The 22382-nt window shown below is 49.0% G+C and overlaps 1 protein-coding gene across 2 annotated transcripts in view; it reads right to left on the bottom strand.

Annotated features, from left to right (window-relative positions):
• Window positions 1-20635, bottom strand: part of LOC147092070 (membrane-spanning 4-domains subfamily A member 12-like) — a 59431-nt gene extending 38796 nt beyond the window's left edge. Inside the window, exons 1-3 of one of the 2 annotated variants that reach the window (XM_085975813.1) lie at window positions 20439-20635; window positions 2926-3000; window positions 1259-1372 (exon numbers count right to left, since the gene is read on the bottom strand). In XM_085975813.1, coding sequence (XP_085831939.1) covers window positions 1259-1372; window positions 2926-2967 — 156 coding nt within the window. In that variant the 5' untranslated portion in view covers window positions 2968-3000; window positions 20439-20635. Of the gene's footprint in view, window positions 1-1258; window positions 1373-2751; window positions 2855-2925; window positions 3001-20438 lie in introns of those variants that run through there. The other variant, XM_085975814.1, reaches the window with a different exon arrangement.
• Window positions 20636-22382: the final 1747 nt, after the last annotated feature.

Below are 22382 nucleotides of genomic sequence, written 5' to 3'. Positions count from 1 at the left end.
CCCATGGAATAAAAGGGACAGCGGCAGCATGGATACAAAATTGGCTAAGTAACAGGAAACAGAGTAGTGGTGAACAGTTGTTTATGGGACTGGAGGAAGGTATACAGTGGTGTTCCCCAGGGGTCGGTCCTTGGACCACTGCTTTTCTTGATAGATATTAATGGGTGTACAGGGCACAATTTCAAAATTTGCAGATGACGCAAAACTTGGAAGTATAGTGAACAGTGAGGAGGATAGTGACAGACTTCGAGAGGACATAGACAGGCTGGTGAAATGGGCGGACACGTGGCAGATGAAATTTAACACAGAAAAGTGTGAAGTGATACATTTTGGTAGGAAGAACGAGGAGAGGCAATATAAACTAAAGGGTTCAATGCTAAAGGGGGTGCATGAACAGAGAGACCTGGGGGTATATGTGCACAAATCCTTGAAGGTGGCAGGGCAAGTTGAGAAAGTGGTTAAAAAAGCTTACGGGATACTGGGCTTCATAAATAGAGGCATAGAGTACAAAAGCAAGGAAGTTATGATGAACCTTTATAAAACACTGGTCCGGCTTCAAGTGGAGTATTGTGTCCAATTATGGGCACCGCACTTTAGGAAGGATGTGAAGGCTTTAGCGAGGGTGCAGAAAAGATTGACCAGAATGGTTCCAGGGATGAGGGACTTCAGCTACGTGGATAGACTGGAGAAGCTGGGGTTGTTCTCCTTGGAGCAGAGAAGGTTGAGAGGAGATTTGATAGAGGTGTTCAAGATCATGAGGGGTCTGGACAGAGTAGAGAGAGAGAAACTGTTCCCATTGGTGGAAGGTCGAGAACCAGAGGACACAGATTTAAGGTGATTGGCAGAAGAACCAAAGGCGACACGAGGAACAACTTTTTTACGCAGCGAGTGGTTAGGATCTGGAATGCACTGCCTGCGAGGGTGGTGGAGGCAGATTCAATCGTGGTGTTCAAAAGGGAATTAGATAAGTACCTGGAGGAAAAAAAATTTGCAGGGCTCCGGGGAAAGGGCGAGGGAGTGGGACTAGCTGAAGTGCTCTTGCAGAGAGCCGGCTCGGGCTCGACGGGCAGAATGGCCTCCTTCTGTGCTGTAACCAATGATTCTAGAGAAACGGGTCCCCAGCCCACTCGCAGCTCAACAGGAGAGTACGACAGAGAATCAACACTACAGATATTGTTTGACGTGCGTCGATGGCAAATGAGGAACGGTTGAGAAAACTACCCTTGAACTGTCGCTGACTATAAAACTGTCCACAAACCCATAATCCAGTCCACCAGGGGGTCGCAAGATCGGATCCAAATGTATTCCTTGCGGCGAAGTACAGGGGAATGCCAAACGTCACCTGGATTACTCCCAGCATTATCTGTGTGACCTGCGAATCGGAGCAAGTTTACACAGGCACCATTAGACAAGAACTAGCCACAATGGAAAAAAACACCAGCTTTACTTGTACACTAAAATATGAACTTTTTATGAATGAGATGCTTTGCATAAACGTGTAAACAAGAGTGTTACAATAAAATAAGCACCTTACGATCTTGACATTTTTTGGATTGTGAATTAAGCTAATAAATACGCGATATTTTGCTAGTCAAGGGTATTATTTTGCTAAACAAGGGTATATGTTGCTAAACAAAGGTATATTTTGCCGGACAAGGGTATATGTTGCTAGACAAGGGTCTACTTTGCTCGACAAGGGTCTATTTTGCTAGACAAGGGTCTATTTTGCTAGACAAGGGTCTATTTTGCTCGACAAGGGTCTATTTTGCTAGACAAGGGTATATGTTGCTCGACAAGGGTCTATTTTGCTAGACAAGGGTCTATTTTGCTCGACAAGGGTCTATTTTGCTCGACAAGGGTCTATTTTGCTAGACAAGGGTATATGTTGCTCGACAAGGGTCTATTTTGCTCGACAAGGGTCTATTTTGCTAGACAAGGGTATATGTTGCTCGACATGGGTCTATTTTGCTCGACAAGGGTCTATTTTGCTCGACAAGGGTCTATTTTGCTCGACAAGGGTCTATTTTGCTCGACAAGGGTCTATTTTGCTAGACAAGGGTCTATTTTGTTCGACAAGGGTCTATTTTGCTCGACAAGGGTCTATTTTGTTCGACAAGGGTCTATTTTGCTCGACAAGGGTCTATTTTGTGACAAAAGGGTATATTTTGCTAGACAATGTCATATTTTGCTAGACAAGGGTATTATTTTGTGACAAAAGGTATTATTCTGCTAAACAATGGTATATTTTGCTAGTCAAGGGTACCTTTTGCTAGAGAAGGTTATATTTTGCTAGACATGTGTATAAAGGGATATGATGCCTAGGCAGGTGGATGGAGTTAAGATACAGATCAGGCATGATCTCACTGAATGGCAGAACAGGCTTGAGGGGCTAAGTGGCCAGCTCCTGTTCCTGTGCACTGTATCTGACGGAAGCACAGGTTTTGAGGCGGCTTTTAAAGGCATGAATAAAAGCAGCAAGGCAGAGAGGCTGAAAGGAATCTTGACGGGAGGGCCAAGAAGGTTGAAGGCTCCCTTGTCGATGGTGAAGCAGGGGGAAGAGGCAGGGGGCAACAGATGGGTGTGGAGGCCAGAGTCAAAGAACCAGGGAGTACACAACTTAGGATGTAGGGCTAGAGCTGGTTGCAGATGTAAGGTGGGGAAACGACCCTTTGTAAATGACGACGCGAGTTTTAAACTCAGTGCATTGGGAGACAAGGAGCCAATGGTGAGTGGCAGGCGAGCAGGACTTACTCACGAGGCAGGATTCAAGCCACGTGGTTTGGATCAAGTTGGAGTTTGTGTAGTGGGGAGTTGGGGAGTCGGGGAAACAGGCCTTTGGGAGTTCAATCTGCAGGTAAGAAAAACATTTCATGCCATTTATCTGGTGTATCTCAAGTGATTGAACAGAAGACAATATATCCTTACTCCTAGAGCACCCAGTTCTCTACTTAAACCTTTTGACGCCATGGCAGAGTCTCTTGGTCTGGCACTTCACATGGGCTGCACGGGCAAAAGGAAAAGGTGGTCAAAATAACGATTATGCAAGCACAGTGTTTATGAATGAAAACATGCAGAAAAGCAACAGACCCATTTCAATGCCTATTTTCTCTCTCCCTCTGGAAGTTGACCCCAAGCTCTCCAGTTCTGGACAGATACGCACTGTGGACACTCAGTCAGTGGAGGTCTACACGGAATTACATAGCATCTTACAGCACACAAACAGGCCTTTTTGGCCCAACTGGCCTATGCTCCACACGAGCCTCCTCCCATTCTAATTACCTCTTTCCACTCTGCCCCCATATCCCTCTATTCCCTTCTGCCTCACGTACCACTCCACAAGGCAGTGAGTTGCATATTCTCACCACTCACTGTATAATGAAATTCCTCCTATGTTCTTTATTTATCTTATATTTATGCTTCTTTGTTCTGGACTCCCCCCCCCCGACAAGTGGAAACATCTTCTCCACGCCCACCCGATGGAGCCCCTTCCTCATTTTCAAGACATAAAAGCAGACGAAATAGGAGCAGGAGTCGGCCACTCGGCCCTTCGAGCCTGCTCCGCCATTCAATAAGATCACGGCTGATCTTCTGACTCAGCTCCACCTTCCCGCACTATCCCCACATCCCTTGGTCAATCTTCCCTGCAATTTTTTGGGAGGCTGCGCGCCCCAGTCAAAATACTGCGCCAGCATGTCTTTTTTAAGTTTAAAAGCCGGCTTGCTGGCTGCGCGGGACCTCCACAGCGCCGCGCGCCCTCGCAGCTTAAAGGGAACATTGCCCTCGATTCCTGTCGTGTCCAAAAATCTATCGATCTCGGACTTAAATATACTCGCCGACTGAGCCTCCGCAGATAGACCGCTATCGGGTCACCTCGCAACCCTCTCTTTTCCAGAAAAAAGAGCCCCAGCCTGCTCAATCTTTCCTGACAGTTGCATTTTAAAAAATTCTGGTTAACATCTGAATAAATCTTTCTGTCTGCACTTTCTCCGGTGCTTGAATGAGGCAGAAATTCCGGTCCCTACGGGAGTGTGTATGCGCTGTGTACTCACCCGTAGGGCCATCGGAAATGCCGGTTTTAGGCCTGCACTGCGCATGCGCTGGAAACCGGCATTTCCGATCTGTCAAGAAAGCTCTTGACAGATTCTCCGCCTGCCCGGGAGCAGGGCCTCTGCGGGCGGAGAGTTCCGCTTTTTGGAGACCCTCCGCCTGCAGAAAACACTTACGATTCTTGCGCCTGGTAAAAGCAGGCGTAAGGCCTTCTCTTACCAGGATAAGAGTTGAAAAAAGTAAAAAAAAATGTTTCCACTGATTTATCATTTAAAAATACTTTAACATAGAAACATAGAAGATAGGAGCAGGAGTAGGCCATTCGGCCCCTCGAGCCTGCTCCACCATTTAATGAGATCATGGCTGATCATCCGAATTCAGTACCCGGTCCCTGCTTTCTCCCCATACCCCTTGATCCCTTTAGCCTTAAGAAATATATCCAACTCCTTCTTGAATATATTTAATGAATTGGCCTCAACTACCTTTTTAAAAGAAAGGTAGAGCTTTAATTACTTTTTTCAAAACATAAAATTTTTGTTTAAAATACTTAATTTGTGTAATTTAAAGTCATTTTAAAAATGTGATTTAAAAAAAATTTATTTAAAGTTTACTATGTTTTGGGGGTGATCTCCATTCATGTAAAAGCTGACTGTAAAAGCTTTTATAGATATGTGAAGAGAAAAAGATTGGTAAAGTCAAGCGTAGGTCCCTTGCAGTCAGAATCAGGGGAATTTATAATGGGGAACAAAGAAATGGCAGACCAATTAAATACATACTTTGCTTCTGTCTTCACAAAGGAGGACACAAATAACCTCCCAGAGATGCCGGGGAACATAGGGTCTAATGAAAGGGAGGAACTGAAAGAAATCAGTATTTGTAGGGAAATGGTGTTGGGGAAATTGATGGGATTGAAGGCGGATAAATCCCCAGGGCCTGATAATCTACATCCTAGGGTACTTAAGGAAGTGGCCCTAGAGATAGTACATAAGACATAAGAACATAAGAAATAGGAGCAGGAGTAGGCCAATCGGCCCTTCGAGCCTGCTCCGCCATTTAATAAGATCATGGCTGATCTGATCCTAACCGCCAATCTACTATCACAGAACCATCTCCTGAATCTAACAGAATTAGACACACGAAATAGGAGCAGGATCAGGCTACACAGCCCCTGGGCCCGCTCCGCTACCCACAGGGCCATGTCCGATCCAAACCTAGACTCATGTCCAAATTCCTGCCCGCTCCCCGTAACCCTTAATTCCCTTTACTTCTAGGAAACTGTCTATTTCTGTTTTAAATTTATGTAATGATGTAGCTTCTACAGCTTTTTGGGGCAGCATATTCCATGGACCTACCACCCTCTGAGTGAAGTAGTTCCTCCTCATCTCAGTTTTGAAAGAGCAGCCCCTTATTCTAAGACTATGCCCCCTACTTCTAGTTTCACCCATCATCGGGAACATCCTCCCCGCATCCACCCGATCCAACCCCTTCACAATCTTATATGTTTCAATAAGATCGCCTCTCATTCTTCTGAACTCCAATGAGTAGAGTCCCAATCTACTCAACCTCTCCTCATATGTCCATCCCCTCATCCCCGGGGTTAACCGAGTGAACCTTCTTTGTACTGACTCGAGAGCAAGTATGTCTTTTCTTAAGTATGGACACCAAAACTGTATGCAATATTCCAGGTGCGGTCTCACCAATACCTTGTACAACTGAAGCAATACCTCCCAATTTTTATATTCTATCCCCCTAGCAATGAAAGCCAACATTCCATTGGCCTTCTTAATCACTTGCTGCACTTGAGTTTCGTGCACCAGGACCCCCAGATCCCTTTGTACTTCAGTACTTTCCAGTTTCTTGCCATTAAGATAATAGCTTGCTCTACGATTTTTCGTGCCAAAGTGCATAACCTCACACTTTCCAGTATTGTATTCCATCTGCCAAATCTCTGCCCACTTACTTAGCCTGTCTATGTCCCCTTGCAGGTTTTTTATGTCCTCCTCACTCACTACTTTCCCTCCCATCTTAGTATCATCTGCAAACTTTGATATGTTACACTCGATCCCCTCCTCCAAATCGTTAATATAGATTGTAAAGAGTTGGGGACCCAGCATCGACCCCTGCGGAACACCACTAGTTACTGATTGCCATTCTGAGAATGAACCATTTATCCCAACTCTCTGCCTTCTGTTAGAGAGCCAATCCTCTATCCATGCCAGAATATTACCCCCAATCCCGTGATTTTTTATCTGAAGCAATAATCTTTTGTGTGGCACCTTGTCAAATGCCTTTTGGAAGTCTAAATACACTACGTCCACTGGTTCCCCTTTATCCACCCTATATGTTACTTCCTCAAAGAACTCCAGCAAATTTGTCAAACATGACTTCCCCTTCATAAAACCATGCTGACTTTGTCCTATTAAATGATGATTATCCAAATGTCCTGTTACTGTCTCCTTAATAATGGACTCCAAAATTTTACCTACCACAGATGTTAGGCTAACCGGTCTATAGTTTCCAGCCTTCTGTCTACTGCCCTTTTTAAATAAGGGTGTTACATTAGCAGTTTTCCAGTCTGCCGGACCTTTGCTGAGTCCAGGGAGTTTTGGAAAATTATTACCAATGCATCCACAATCCCTACCGCCACTTCCCTCAAGACCCTAGGATGTAAGCCATCAGGTCCAGGTGATTTATCCGCCTTGAGTCCCATTATTTTGCCGAGTACCACTTCCTTAGTGATTTTGATCGTGTTTAGCTCCTCCCCCCCTATAGCCCCCTGTTTGTCCAGTGTTGGGATATTCTTAGTGTCTTCTACTGTAAAGACTGATACAAAATATTCATTCAGTGTTTTTGCCATCTCCATATTTCCCACCATTAATTTCCCGGTCTCATCCTCTAAGGGACCAACATTTACTTTAGCCACCCTTTTTCTTTTTATATAACTATAAAAACTCTTACTATCTGTTTTTATATTTTTTGCTAATTTACTTTCATAATCTATCTTCCCTTTCTTAATCAATCTTTTTGTTATTTTTTGCTGTCTTTTAAAGTTTTCCCAATCCTCTATCCTCCCACTAGATTTGGCTACCTTATATGCCCTTGTTTTTAGTCGGATACTATCCTTAATTTCTTTACTTAGCCATGGATGGCTGTCTTTTCTTTTACACCCTTTTCTTCTCAGTGGAATATATTTTTTTGGAAGTTGTAAAATAACTCCTTAAATGTACACCACTGATCATGTATCGTCTTACCCTTTAATCTATTTTCCCAATCCACTCTACTCAACTCCGCTCTCATACCTTCATAGTCTCCTTTATTCAAGCCTAGCACGCTTGTTTGAAATCCAACCTTCTCACCCTCTAATTGAATATGGAATTCAACCATGTTATGGTCACTCATTCCAAGGGGATCCTTTACTAGGACATTTTTAATTAATCCTGTCTCGTTACACAGGACCAGATCTAAGGTTGCTTGCCCCCTGGTCGATTCAGTTACATACTGCTCAAGAAACCCATCCCTAATACACTCAATGAATTCATCCTCAAGGCAGCCCTGCCCAATTTGATTTGTCCAATTAATATGATAGTTAAAATCCCCCATAATTATAGATGTTCCCTTATTACAAGCCTCAACTATTTCCTGATTGATACTCCGTCCAACATAGTTGCAACTGTTCGGAGGCCTATAGACTGCGCCCACTAGTGTTTTTTTCCCCTTATTATTCCTTACCTCCACCCAAACTGTTTCATTATCCTGATCTTTTGACCCAATATCATTTCTCTGTATTACAGTGATTCCTTCCTTTATTAACATAGCCACCCCACCTCCCCTTCCTTCCTGCCTGTCCTTCCTGATCGTTAAATAACCTGGTATATTTAATTCCCAGGCATTGTCACCCTGCAGCCATGTTTCTGTAATGGCCACAAGATCATACCCATATGTAGTTATTTGTGCCATTAACTCGTCTATTTTGTTACGAATGTTACGTGCATTCAGATAGAGAACTTTCAAATATGTTTTGTGACACTTAGTTCCTGCTTTTGCCCTTTTTATTACTTTACCTTTTACTCCATACCTTCTGCCCCTTCCTGACACGCTCTGGTTTTTAATTTCCCCACTGCTACCTAAGTCTATGACCTTCTCTGTTGTCATTTTTATTATTTGCTCTCTAGGAACCTCTCCCCCACTAGTTAGTTTAAAGCCCTCTCTACAGCCCTAGTTATATGATCCGCCAGGACTCTAGTCCCAGCACTAGCCAAGTGAAGCCCGTCCCAACGGAACAGCTCCCTCCTGCCCCAGTACTGGTGCCAGTGTCCCAGGAAGCAAAACCCATTTCTCCCACACCAGTCTTTGAGCCACGCATTTAACTCTCTAATTTTATTTGTCCCAGATGTATTGCTGGTCATCTTCCAGAACTCGATAGACTCTGGAACAGTACCCATGGATTGGAGGGTAGCTAATGTTACCCCACTATTCAAAAAAGGTGGTAGAGAGAAAATGGGGAATTACAGACTGGTAAGTCTGACATCGGTAGTGGGGAAAATGCTAGAGTCCATTATAAAAGATGTAATAGCAGAGCACTTGGAAAACAGTGACAGGATCGGACAAAGTCAACATAAATTTACAAAAGGTAATCATGCTTGACTAATCTACTGGAATTTTTTGAGGATGTAACTGGTAAAATAGATAAGGGAGAACCAGTGGATGTGGTGTATTTGAACTTTCAGAAGGCTTTTGATAAGGTCCCGCATAAGAGATTAGCGTGTAAAGTTAAGGCACATGGGATTGGGGGCAAGGTATTGACTTGGATAGAGAACTGATTGGCAGACAGAAAGCAAAGAGTTGGAATAAACGGGTCTTTTTCCAAGGGGCAGGCAGTGACTAGTGGGGTACCGCAGGGATCGGTCCTTGGACCCCAGCTATTCACAATATATATTAATGATCTAGACAAGGGAACTAGATGTAATATCTCCAAATTTGCAGACGACACAAAGCTGGGTGGGCGTGTGTGCTGTGAGGAGGATGCCGAGAAACTCCAGGTTGATTTGGACAGGTTGGGTGATTGGGCAAAAGCATGGCAGATGCAGTATAATGTGGATAAATGTGAAATTATCCACTTTGGTGGCAAAAACAGGAAGGCAGATTATTATCTGAATGGCAATAGATTGGGAGAAGGAGAAGTGCAACGAGACCTGGGTGTCCTTGTGCACCAGTCGCTGAAGGTAAGCATGCAGGTGCAGCAGGCGGTTAAGAAGGCAAATGGTATGTTGGCCTTCGTAGCGAGAGGGATTGAGTACAGGAACAAGGATGTCTTGCTGCAGTTGTACAGGGCCTTGGTGAGACCACATCTTGACTATTGTGTGCAGTTTTGGTCGCCTTATCTGAGGAAGGATGTTCTTGCCATGGAAGGAGTTCAGCGAAGATTCACCAGGCTGATACCTGGGATGGCAGGAATGACGTATGAGGAGAGATTGGGACGATTGGGCTTGTACTCGCTGGAGTTTAGAAGAATGAGAGGGGATCGCATTGAAACTTATAAAATTCTGACAGGACTGGACAGACTAGATGCAGGAAGGATGATCCCGATGGTCGGGGAGTCCAGAACCAGGGGTCACAGTCTAAGGATAAGGGGTAAGCCATTTAGGACTGAAATGAGGAGGAATTTCTTCACCCAGAGAGTGGTGAACCTGTGGAATTCTCTGCCACAGAGGGCGGTGGAGGCCAGTTCATTAAATATATTCAAGAAAGTGTTGGAGATATTTTTTAAGGCTAAAGGGATCAAGGGATATGGGGAGAAGGCAGGGACAGGGTACTGAATTTGTATGATCAGCCATGATCTCATTGAATGGCGGAGCAGGCTCGAGGGGCCGAATGGCCTACTCCTGCTCCTATCTTCTATGTTTCTATGTTCATATATTTGACAGGTCTTCCTGTCAAATGTATGAAGGGAGATTCCCTTCTCTGATTAGCTCCCCATGGCCCACGTGATCCCAGGGACGCTGCCAACCGCCTGCGCCTCTGGGAAACGTGGGCTCTGCGCACCGGCAGTTTGGAGAGGCCCAGCAACGGAACTCTGCGCCTCCCAGGATCCCTCTGGTCCAAGCGCAGATTTTTCCAGATGGCAGCCCTCCGCCCGCGGGAGGCCTGCGAACGGAATTTCTGGGCCATTCTCGTAGTATGGAGAACGGAACTGCACACAGTAACTCCAAGCGCAGCCTAACCAAGCCTCTTTGTCAATGGAACATTTGCCCCCTGCCCCCCACTTATCAGAGTAGCTCCAGACCAGGGACCTGGCTGGCTCTAAGCGTCATCCTTCACCATATGGTCATACTCCAATTTTTGGTGACCTAGGAATCGCCGCTAGTTATAAATGGACACCAAACGTCTGATAACTGCAGGCAGAGACAGAGAGCTGCGAAAGGAAGGGCGATTTTACAATCACGGAGACAGTCAGCCAGGTGTGGGCAGCGGAACTTCTGGCGGGCTAGTGAGGAGCCATACGCGAGCCGCCTCTAAGCCCCGATCTGAACCCGGTTCAGGCTAATAGATTTGTTAAAATGGCGGGTGGAGTTCAATTCGGGTGCGAGCTGTTACTCTTAATCACTCGCCTTTACGTCCCATACTGACATCATATGGTGTGATTTAGGTAGATGAGAAGTGTTGCCCTTTTTAAAGTAAAATTTGAATGAAGGGCTGTGATGGCAGCAGTGCGATATCATTCCAGGAGAACATAAGAAATAGGAGCAGGAGTCGGCCATGTGGCCCCTCGAGCCTGCTCCGCCATTCAATAAGATCATGGCTGATCATCGACCTCAACTCCAGTTTCCAGCCCGATCCCCATATCCCTTGATTCCCCTAGAGTCCAAAAATCTATCGATCTCAGCCTTGAATATACTCAAAGACTCAGCATTCACAGCCCTCTGAGGCAGAGAATTCCAAAGATTCACCACCCTCTGAGTGAAGAAATTCCTCCTCATCTCAGTCTTAAATGGCGACCCCTTATCCTGAGACTATGCCCCCTAGTTCTAGACTCTCCAGCCAGGGGGAAACAACCTCTCAGCATCTACCCTGTCAATCCCCTTCAGAATCTTATATGTTTCAATGAGGCCACCTCTCATTCTTCTAAACTCCAGAGAGTATAGGCCCATTCTGCACAAACTCTCATCATAGGACAGCCCTCTCATCCCAGGAATCAAACTGGTGAACCTTTGTTGCACCGCCTCCAAGACAAGTATATCCTTCCTTGGATAAGGAGACCAAAACTGTGCACAGTACTCCAGGTGTGGTCTCACCAAGGCCCTGTACAATTGTAGCAAGACTTCCTCACTCTTATACTCCAACCCCCTTGCAATAAAGGCCAACACTCCATTTGCCTTCCTCATTGCTTGAGGACACCCAAATCTCTCCGAACACCAACATTTGAAAGTTTCTCACCATTTAAAATATATTCTGTTTTTCTATTCTTCCAACCAAAGTGAATAACCTCACATTTCCCTACATTATACTCCATCTGATGGATATGGTCTCTGCTGGGAGTCATAGAATAGCTCCCTCCAGTAGCCTAGTGAGTAAAAGCACTGCTGGGAGGCCGCACCAAGCTATACAAGACCAGAAGGTTCAATTCCTGCCCTGATTAAAATAGAATTACACAGAATGTACAGCACAGAAACAGGCCATTCGGCCCAACTGGTCTATGCCAGTGTTTATGCTCCACACGAGCCTCCTCCCACCCCACTTCATCTCACCCCATCAACAAATCCTTCTATTCCTTTCACCCTCATGTGATTATCCAGCTTCCCCTTAAATGTGTCTGTACTATTCGCCTCAACCACTCCCAATGGGAGCGAGTTCCACATTCTCACCACTCTCTGGGCAAAGAAGTTTCTTCTGACCCTTCCATAATCTTAAAGGTCTCAGTCTTCTCTTTTCTAGAGAAAAGAGCCCCAGCCTGTTCTAGCTCTCTTGACAGGTGTAACCTCTCAGTTCTGGTATCATCCTTGTAAATCTATCTTGCATCTACTCCAATGCCTCTATGTCCTTTTTATAATATGGAGACCAGAACTGTGCACAGTAACTCCCAGTGTGGTATGGTGACCAGAACTGTGCACAGTAACTCCAGGTGTGATACGGAGACCTGAACTGTGCACAGTAACTCCCAGTGTGATATGCAGACCAGAACTGTGCACAGTAACTCCAAGTGTGATATGGAGACCAGAACTGTGCACAGTAACTCCAAGTGTGATATGGAGACCAGAACTGTGCACAGTAACTCCCAGTGTGATATGCAGACCAGAACTGTGCACAGTAACTCCCAGTGTGATATGGAGACCAGAACTGTGCACAGTAACTCCAAGTGTGATATGGAGACCAGAACTGTGCACAGTAACTCCAAGTGTGATATGGAGACCAGAACTGTGCACAGTAACTCCAAGTGTGATATGGAGACCAGAACTGTGCACAGTAACTCCAAGTGTGATATGGAGACCAGAACTGTGCACAGTAACTCCCAGTGTGATATGGAGACCAGAACTGTGCACAGTAACTCCAAGTGTGATATGGAGACCAGAACTGTGCGCAGTAACTCCCAGTGTGATATGGAGACCAGAACTGTGCACAGTAACTCCAAGTGTGATATGGAGACCAGAACTGTGCACAGTAACTCCAAGTGTGATATGGAGACCAGAACTGTGCACAGTAACTCCAAGTGTGATATGGAGACCAGAAATGTGCACAGTAACTCCCAGTATGATATTGAGACCAGAACTGTGCACAGTAACTCCAAGTGTGATATGGAGACCAGAACTGTGCACAGTAACTCCAAGTATGATATTGAGACCAGAACTGTGCACAGTAACTCCAAGTGTGATATGGAGACCAGAACTGTGCACAGTAACTCCAAGTATGATATTGAGACCAGAACTGTGCACAGTAACTCCAAGTGTGATATGGAGACCAGAACTGTGCACAGTAACTCCAAGTGTGATATGGAGACCAGAACTGTGCACAGTAACTCCCAGTGTGATATGGAGACCAGAACTGTGCACAGTAACTCCAAGTGTGATATGGAGACCAGAACTGTGCACAGTAACTCCCAGTGTGATATGGAGACCAGAACTGTGCACAGTAACTCCAAGTATGATATTGAGACCAGAACTGTGCACAGTAACTCCAAGTGTGATATGGAGACCAGAACTGTGCACAGTAACTCCAAGTGTGATATGGAGACCAGAACTGTGCACAGTAACTCCAGGTGTGATATGGAGACCAGAACTGTGCACAGTAACTCCAAGTGTGATATGGAGACCAGAACTGTGCACAGTAACTCCCAGTGTGATATGGAGACCAGAACTGTACACAGTAACTCCAGGTGTGATATGGAGACCAGAACTGTGCACAGTAACTCCCAGTGTGATATGGAGACCAGAACTGTGCACAGTAACTCCAGGTGTGATATGGAGACCAGAACTGTGCACAGTAACTCCAAGTGTGATATGGAGACGAGAACTATGCACAGTAACTCCAAGTGTGATATGGTGACCAGAACTGTGCACAGTAACTCCCAGTGTGATATGGAGACCAGAACTGTGCACAGTAACTCCAGGTGTGATATGGAGACCAGAACTGTGCACAGTAACTCCAAGTGTGATATGGAGACGAGAACTATGCACAGTAACTCCAAGTGTGATATGGAGACCAGAACTGTGCACAGTAACTCCCAGTGTGATATGGAGACCAGAACTGTGCACAGTAACTCCAGGTGTGATATGGAGACCAGAACTGTGCACAGTAACTCCAAGTGTGATATGGAGATGAGAACTATGCACAGTAACTCCAAGTGTGATATGGAGACCAGAACTGTGCACAGTAACTCCAAGTGTGATATGGAGACTAGAACTGTGCACAGTAACTCCAAGTGTGATATGGAGACCAGAACTGTGCACAGTAACTCCCAGTGTGATATGGAGACGAGAACTATGCACAGTAACTCCAAGTGTGATATGGAGACTAGAACTGTGCACAGTAACTCCAAGTGTGATATGGAGACCAGAACTGTGCACAGTAACTCCAAGTGTGATATGGAGACCAGAACTGTGCACAGTAACTCCCAGTGTGATATGGAGACCAGAACTGTGCACAGTAACTCCAAGTGTGATATGGTGACCAGAACTGTGCACAGTAACTCCAAGTGTGATATGGAGACCAGAACTGTGCACAGTAACTCCAAGTGTGATATGGAGGCCAGAACTGTGCACAGTAACTCCAAGTGTGATATGGAGACGAGAACTGTGCACAGTAACTCCCAGTGTGATATGGAGACCAGAACTATGCACAGTAACTCCAAGTGTGATATGGAGACTAGAACTGTGCACAGTAACTCCAAGTGTGATATGGAGACTAGAACTGCGCACAGTGCTCCAAGTGTGATATGGAGCCCAGAACTGTGCACAGTAACTCCAAGTATGATACGGAGACTAGAACTATGCACAGTAACTCCAAGTGTGATATGGAGACCAGAACTGTTGGATTTATTAGTGACTATTTTATATTAATGGTCCCTAGTTCCCCACACAAGTAGAAACATCTTCTCTATGTCTACCCTATTGAACCCTTTCATAATCTTAAAGACCTCTATCAGGTCACCCCTCAGCGTTCTCTTTTCTAGAGAAAAGAGCCCCAGCCGGTTCAGCCTTTCCTGATAGGTATAACCACTCAGTTCTTGGATTAGGCTGGGGAAGCTGTAATTTGACTCAATACTCCTATCGGGGGAGAGCACCAGCATGCTGTACCGAGCATGTGAGTGTAAATCAGTTGAGGGCGGAATTGAGCATGCCCTGATGCTCAGTGTGTGATTAGACACTCGGGCCTAGAAATTCGGTGGGCTGCACCACCAGTTAGCGCCCAAAGAGGGCACTTAGTGGGTTTAGCGCCACTGGCCACGCCTCCCGCGAAATTTAGAGGGGCGCTAATGGCGGTGTTAGCCTGTAGCGCTGCGCCGCCACCGATGACATCATCGGTGTGCCACAGTGCCCCGCTACCGTCCCGATCGCGATATTTGGTCGCGCCCCCTGCTGTAACACCGGTCGCAATTTGCGACCGGTTCAGGGGGGCCTACCTGCGGCGGTAGTGGCGCTATAATTAAAGGGGAGGTGCGGGGCGGCCATTTTTTTTGCTGGCCACCTGCTAGCACCTCCTCACGCCGCCGTCCCCGGCCTCCTGAGGCCCACCCCCCACCGGGCAATGCCGGCTGTGTCCCAAGAGCCCGGCATGTCTCCTCGGTGCCGGGCTCTTTTGCCGGCACTCGCTATCTCTGATCGCGCTGTTGTAGGCCCCTCCCCTTTAAGAAGGGGAGGAAGGCCTGCAGTACCGCAGCGTGCCGTGCCGCAGCGTGTGGCGCTGCGGCACGTTGTGCGGCGATATTCAGTTGCAGCGCCCCAAGACGGATGCGGGGCGCTTCGAGCAGCGCCCCGCTTCCGTTTGGGGCGCTGAAACTGAATATCGGGCTGGCGCAAGCGGCTCCTTCTGGGGCGGGACTTCCGGTGCCCAGGCGAGACTGGCACCCCAAGTGCCACCGAACTTTTAGCCCTCACTGTCAAAATGACTTGAAAGACTTGCATTTATATAACGCCTTTCACAACCTCAGGGCATCCCAAAACGCTTTACAGCCAATTAAGTACTTTTTGAACTGCAGTCACTGTTGTCATGTAAGAGACGCGGCAGCCAGTTTGCAGAGCAAGCTCCCCGCAACAGCAATGTGAAAATAACCACATCATCTGATTGTAGTGATGTTGACAGAGGGATAAATATTGAACAGGACACTGGGGATAACACCCCTGTTCTTCTTCAAATTGTGCCACGGGATCTTTTATTTCTTTTATATGAGAGAGTAGACAGGGCCTCGGTTGAACATCCGAAAGACAGCACCTCCGACAGTGCAGCGCTCCCTCAGTACTGCCCCTCCGACAGCACAGCGCTCCCTCAGTACTGCCCCTCCGACAGTGCAGCATGCCCTCAGTACTGCCCCTCCGACAGTGCAGCGCTCCCTCAGTACTGCCCCTCTGACAGTGCAGGGCTCCCTCAGTACTGCCCCACCGACAGTACAGCACTCCCTCAGTACTGCCCCTCCAACAGCACAGCACTCCCTCAGTACTGCCCCTCCGACAGCACAGCGCTCCCTCAGTACTGCCCCTCCGACAGTGCAGCGCTCCCTCAGTACTGCCCCTCCGACAGCACAGCGGTCCCTCAGTACTGCCCCACCGACAGTACAGCACTCCCTCAGTACTGCCCCTCCAACAGCACAGCACTCCCTCAGTACTGCCCCTCCGACAGTGCAGCGCTCCCTCAGTACTGCCCCTCCGAGAGTGCAGCGCTCCCTCAATACTGCCCCTCTGACAGTGCAGCGCTCCCTCAGTACTGCCCCTCCGACAGTGCAGCGCTCCCTCAATACTGCCCCTCCGACAGTGCAGCGCTCCCTCAGTACTGCCCCTTCGACAGTGCAGCGCTCCTTCAGTACTGCACTCCGACAGTGCAGCGTGCCCTCAGTACTGCCCCGACAGTGTAGCGCTCCCTCAGTACTGCCCCTCCGACAGTGCAGCGCTCTCTCAGTACTGCCCCTCCGATAGTGCAGCGCTCCCTCACTACCGCCCCTCCGACAGTGCAGCGCTCTCTCAGTACTGCCCCTCCGACAGTGCAGCACTCCCTCAGTACTGCCCCTCCGACAGTGCGGCACTCCCTCAGTACTGCCCCTCCAACAGTGCAGCACTCCCTCAGTACTGCCCCTCCGACAGTGCAGTGCTCCCTCAGTACTGCCCCTCCGAGAGTGCAACGCTCCCTCAGTACTGCCCCTCCGACAGTGCAGCGCTCCCTCAGTACTGCCCCTCCGACAGCACAGCGCTCCCTCAGTACTGCCCCTCCGACAGTGCGGCGCTCCCTCAGTACTGCCCTTCCGACAGTGCAGCAGTCCCTCAGTACTGCCCCTCCGATAGTGCAGTGCTCCCTCAGTACTGCCCCTCCGACAGCACAGCACTCCCTCAGTACTGCCCCTCTGACAGTGTAGCGCTCCCTCAGTACTGCCCCTCCGACTGTGCAGCAGTCCCTCAGTACTGCCCCTCCGACAGTGCAGTGCTCCCTCAGTGCTGCCCCTCCGAGAATGCAGCGCTCCCTCAATACTGCCCCTCCGACAGTGCAGCGCTCCCTCAGTACTGCCCCTCTGACAGTGCAGCGCTCCCTCACTACCCCCCCTCCAACAGTGCAGCGCTCTCTCAGTACTGCCCCTCCGACAGTACAGCACTCCCTCAGTACTGCCCCTCTGACAGTGCAGCACTCCCTCAGTACTGCCCCTCCGACAGTGCAGCACTCCCTCAGTACTGCCCCTCCGATAGTGCAGCGCTCCCTCAGTACTGCCCCTCCGACAGTGCAGTGCTCTCAGTACTGCCCCTCCGACAGGGCAGCGCTCCCTCAGTACTGCCCCTTCGACAGTGCAGCGCTCCCTCAGTATTGCCCCTCCGACAGTGCAGCGCTCCCTCAGTACTGCCCCTCCGATAGTGCAGCGCTCCCTCAGTACCGCCCCTCTGACAGTGCAGCGCTCTCTTCGTACTACACTGGAGTAACAGCTTAGAGTTTTGTGCTCGAGCCTCTGGTGTGGGACTTGAAAGCACAACCTTCTGACTCAGAGGCGAGAGAGCTACCCACTGAGTCACGGCTGACACTGTCAAGGCACATGCATGAAAAATTTGAGTACAGGGCTTTTGGACCTGACAGCCAATTTTGAAAGCACCCATCTAGATATTTTGGAGAGGGCACAGGGAGGAAGTGGGGTGCAGAAAAGAGCATGAAAAGCAGATTAAGTGGCTAGAAGGGGAAAAACTTGGCAAAAATAATTGCTGCATAAAAGTGCTATCGCACTGCACAAGGGGTATGCTTGTCCTGATTTGAAGTTCAAAGCTCTCTGCAAGATTACACTGTGGGGTGTCACACTGCCCCCTGAACCTGGTGTATATCAGGGGGAATAGACACTCTGGGGACAGTTCCACATTGCTCCAGGATCACACTGCCCCCTGAACCTGGTGTATATCAGGGGGGAATAGTCACTCTGGGGACAGTTCCACATTGCTCCAGGATCACACTGCCCCCTGAACCTGGTGTATATCAGTGGGAATAGTCACTCTGGGGACAGTTCCACATTGCTCCAGGATCACACTGCCCCCTGAACATGGTGTATATCAGGGGGAATAGTCACTCTGGGGACAGTTCCACATTGCTCCAGGATCACACTGCCCCCTGAACCTGGTGTATATCAGGGGGGGAATAGTCACTCTGGGGACAGTTCCACATTGCTCCAGGATCACACTGCCCCCTGAACCTGGTGTATATCAGGGGGAATAGTCACTCTGGGGACAGTTCCACATTGCTCCAGGATCACACTGCCCCCTGAACCTAGTGTATATCAGGGGGAATAGTCACTCTGGGGACAGTTCCACATTGCTCCAGGATCACACTGCCCCCTGAACCTGGTGTATATCAGGGGGAATAGTCACTCTGGGGACAGTTCCACATTGTTCCAGGATCACACTGCCCCCTGAACCTGGTGCATATCAGGGGGAATAGTCACTCTGGGGACAGTTCCACATTGCTCCAGGATCACACTGCCCCCTGAACCTGGTGTATATCAGGGGGGAATAGTCACTCTGGGGACAGTTCCACATTGCTCCAGGATCACACTGCCCCCTGAACATGGTGTATATCAGGGGGGAATAGTCACTCTGGGGACAGTTCCACATTGCTCCAGGATCACACTGCCCCCTGAACATGGTGTATATCAGGGGGAATAGTCACTCTGGGGGCAGTTCCACATTGCTCCAGGATCACACTGCCCCCTGAACCTGGTGTATATCAGGGGGGAATAGTCACTCTGGGGACAGTTCCACATTGCTCCAGGATCACACTGCCCCCTGAACCTGGTGTATATCAGTGGGAATAGTCACTCTGGGGACAGTTCCACATTGCTCCAGGATCACACTGCCCCCTGAACATGGTGTATATCAGGGGGAATAGTCACTCTGGGGACAGTTCCACATTGCTCCAGGATCACACTGCCCCCTGAACCTGGTGTATATCAGGGGGAATAGTCACTCTGGGGACAGTTCCACATTGCTCCAGGATCACACTGCCCCCTGAACCTGGTGTATATCAGGGGGGGAATAGTCACTCTGGGGACAGTTCCACATTGCTTCAGGATCACACTGCCCCCTGAACATGGTGTATATCAGGGGGAATAGTCACTCTGGGGACAGTTCCACATTGCTCCAGGATCACACTGCCCCCTGAACCTGGTGTATATCAGGGGGGAATAGTCACTCTGGGGACAGTTCCACATTGCTCCAGGATCACACTGCCCCCTGAACATGGTGTATATCAGGGGGAATAGTCACTCTGGGGGCAGTTCCACATTGCTCCAGGATCACACTGCCCCCTGAACCTGGTGTATATCAGGGGGGAATAGTCACTCTGGGGACAGTTCCACATTGCTCCAGGATCACACTGCCCCCTGAACCTGGTGTATATCAGTGGGAATAGTCACTCTGGGGACAGTTCCACATTGCTCCAGGATCACACTGCCCCCTGAACATGGTGTATATCAGGGGGAATAGTCACTCTGGGGACAGTTCCACATTGCTCCAGGATCACACTGCCCCCTGAACCTGGTGTATATCAGGGGGAATAGTCACTCTGGGGACAGTTCCACATTGCTCCAGGATCACACTGCCCCCTGAACCTGGTGTATATCAGGGGGGGAATAGTCACTCTGGGGACAGTTCCACATTGCTCCAGGATCACACTGCCCCCTGAACCTGGTGTATATCAGGGGGGAATAGTCACTCTGGGGACAGTTCCACATTGCTCCAGGATCACACTGCCCCCTGAACATGGTGTATATCAGGGGGAATAGTCACTCTGGGGACAGTTCCACATTGCTCCAGGATCACACTGCCCCCTGAACCTGGTGTATATCAGGGGGGAATAGTCACTCTGGGGACAGTTCCACATTGCTCCAGGATCACACTGCCCCCTGAACCTGGTGTATATCAGGGGGAATAGTCACTCTGGGGGCAGTTCCGCGAGTGTCCAATAGGGGCGCACATGCGCCGTACGCCTCTGGTCGAGCGCGACGTGTCGGAGGGCGGGGCTAATGCGGACCTAAAAGGATGAACCTCCCCTCAGGCGCCGCCCTGAGGCGCAACCCGCTGCCGACCTCCCACTCTTCGGCCTAACGCCCAGGCGCTAGTCTCCCGCACCCCCTCTCTCTGGGTGAGCGGTTCCCTCTTATTGCCGCCTCCATTGATATTGGTTCATGTCATTCGCTCATTATTCTACCCGCTCCCCCACCCCGTTACCTGCCGGCTGTCTCTCTCTCTCCGCTGCCGCCTCCTTCCGCGCCCGGGGTGCGGGAGGGTGGAGGAGACTTGGCTCCGTCTTTGTGTTTGAAGAAGTCCGCGCTCCACGCGTCCTCAACCGCCACTCGCCAACCTCCCCCGCGTGGCGGACCGGGCTCGGCCGCATGCGCGCAGCGGCTGAGTCACGTGGGGCAAGGAGACTGGGGGTCGCCCGGCCCCCGCGCGGCCCGTGTAACGACGTCACAAGGAGTAGGGGGCGGGCTGTTTGAGCATCACTTGGACGCGTGGGCGTGGAGCGCGTGCCGCGCCAAGCCGCATGCGCGCGTAAGGCTGTTCCAGCAGCAGCTGGAGCGAGGGGGAAGAGGTCACGCGGCCGACGTTGCGTCTTTACGTGATAATGAGTAGGGGAGGGCGCTGCTGCGAGTCATGTGGAGCTACAGGCGGGGAGGGCCAGGCCGCATGCGCACAAGCTGCTTGCGAACCAGGTGAAGCAGGAAAGCGGCGGGGAGGGTGGGCACGCGGCCGGCATCTGAATCGTCCATGGTGTCACAATGGCTCGGGGACTGCGCGCCATTTAGGGACTGGTTATGGTTAATGGTTAGGGTTAGTAGTTAGGGTTAATGGTTAGGGTTAGTGGTTAAGGTTAATGGTTAGGGTTAGTAGTTAGGGTTAATGGTTAGGATTAATGATTAGGGTTAGTAGTTAGAGTTAATGGTTAGGGACTAGTGGTTGGGGTTAACAGGGTTTGTACTTCGGGTTAATGGTTAGGGTTAGTAGTTAGGGTTAGCAGATAGGGTGAAGGGTTAGTAGTTAGGGTTAATGGTTAGGGTTAATGATTAGGGTTAGTAGTTAGAGTTAATGGTTAGGGACTAGTGGTCGGGGTTAATGGTTACGGTTCGTACTTAGGGTTTGTACTTAGGGTTAATAGTTAGGGTTAGCAGTTAGGGTGAAAGGTTAGGGTTAGTAGTTAGGGTTAGTAGATAGGGTTAATGGTTAGGTTTAGTAGTTAGGGTTAATGGTTAGGGTTAGTAGTTAGGGTTAATGGTTAGGGTTAGTAGTTAGATTTAGTTGTGAGGGTTAATGGTTAGGGTTAGTAGTTAGGGTTAATGGTTAGGGTTAGTAGTTAGATTTAGTTGTTAGGGTTAGTAGTTAGGGTTAGTAGTTAGGGTTAATGGTAGAAACATAGAAGATAGAAGCAGGAGTAGTCCATTCAGCCCCTCGAGCCTGTTCCGCCATTTAATGAGATCATGGCTGATCATCCAAACGCCGCAACCTCGAAACCAAGATAGAGTCCATGTTCTCAGCCTGTGCTCAGGACACAGCAGACCAGCTACGAGACACCGCCAAACAGACGAGGCAACGAATCTACGCTGCCTACATGCACACCAAGAACAGGAAGCTTGAGAAACTCGGCATCACCACCAGCAGCAACCAAGCCTCCCCCGGTACCACGGTTGAAACCACAGGGAAGTCCATCGTCATCTTGTCCGACCACACCCTTCAACCAGATGAAATCGAAGTTCTCAGCCGAGGGCTCAATTTCTGCCCCACCACCAAAATGGACCCATCGGTCTCGCGGCAGACACAGAGGAATTCATCAGGAGAATGAGGCTCCGGGAATTCTTCCACAAATCCCAAGATGTCAGCAGCGAACCCAATGAGACAATCAGTGATCCGGAACAGCAGACAGAGGGATATGCGGTGCAGCAACCTAAGAAGAAAGAGTCAAATTGGACCCCTCCGGAGGGTCGCTGCCCTAAGCTTGACATGTATGCTCAAGCTGTCAGGAGATGCATCAACGCCAGATTCATCAGCCGCACTCACAAGACAGTCCAGAATGTCACCCGAGCACAACGCAACGCCATCCACGCTCTCAAGACCAACCGCAACATCGTCATCAAACCAGCGGACAAAGGAGGAACCATCGTCATACAGAACAGAATG

This window comes from Somniosus microcephalus, unplaced genomic scaffold (genome assembly GCF_052327205.1).
Source record: "Somniosus microcephalus isolate GS21.2 unplaced genomic scaffold, FLI_Smic_1.0 unresolved_chr2, whole genome shotgun sequence".
In the NCBI taxonomy this organism is placed as follows: Eukaryota; Metazoa; Chordata; class Chondrichthyes; order Squaliformes; family Somniosidae; genus Somniosus; species Somniosus microcephalus.
This window is presented reverse-complemented; position numbering and strand designations above follow the sequence as displayed.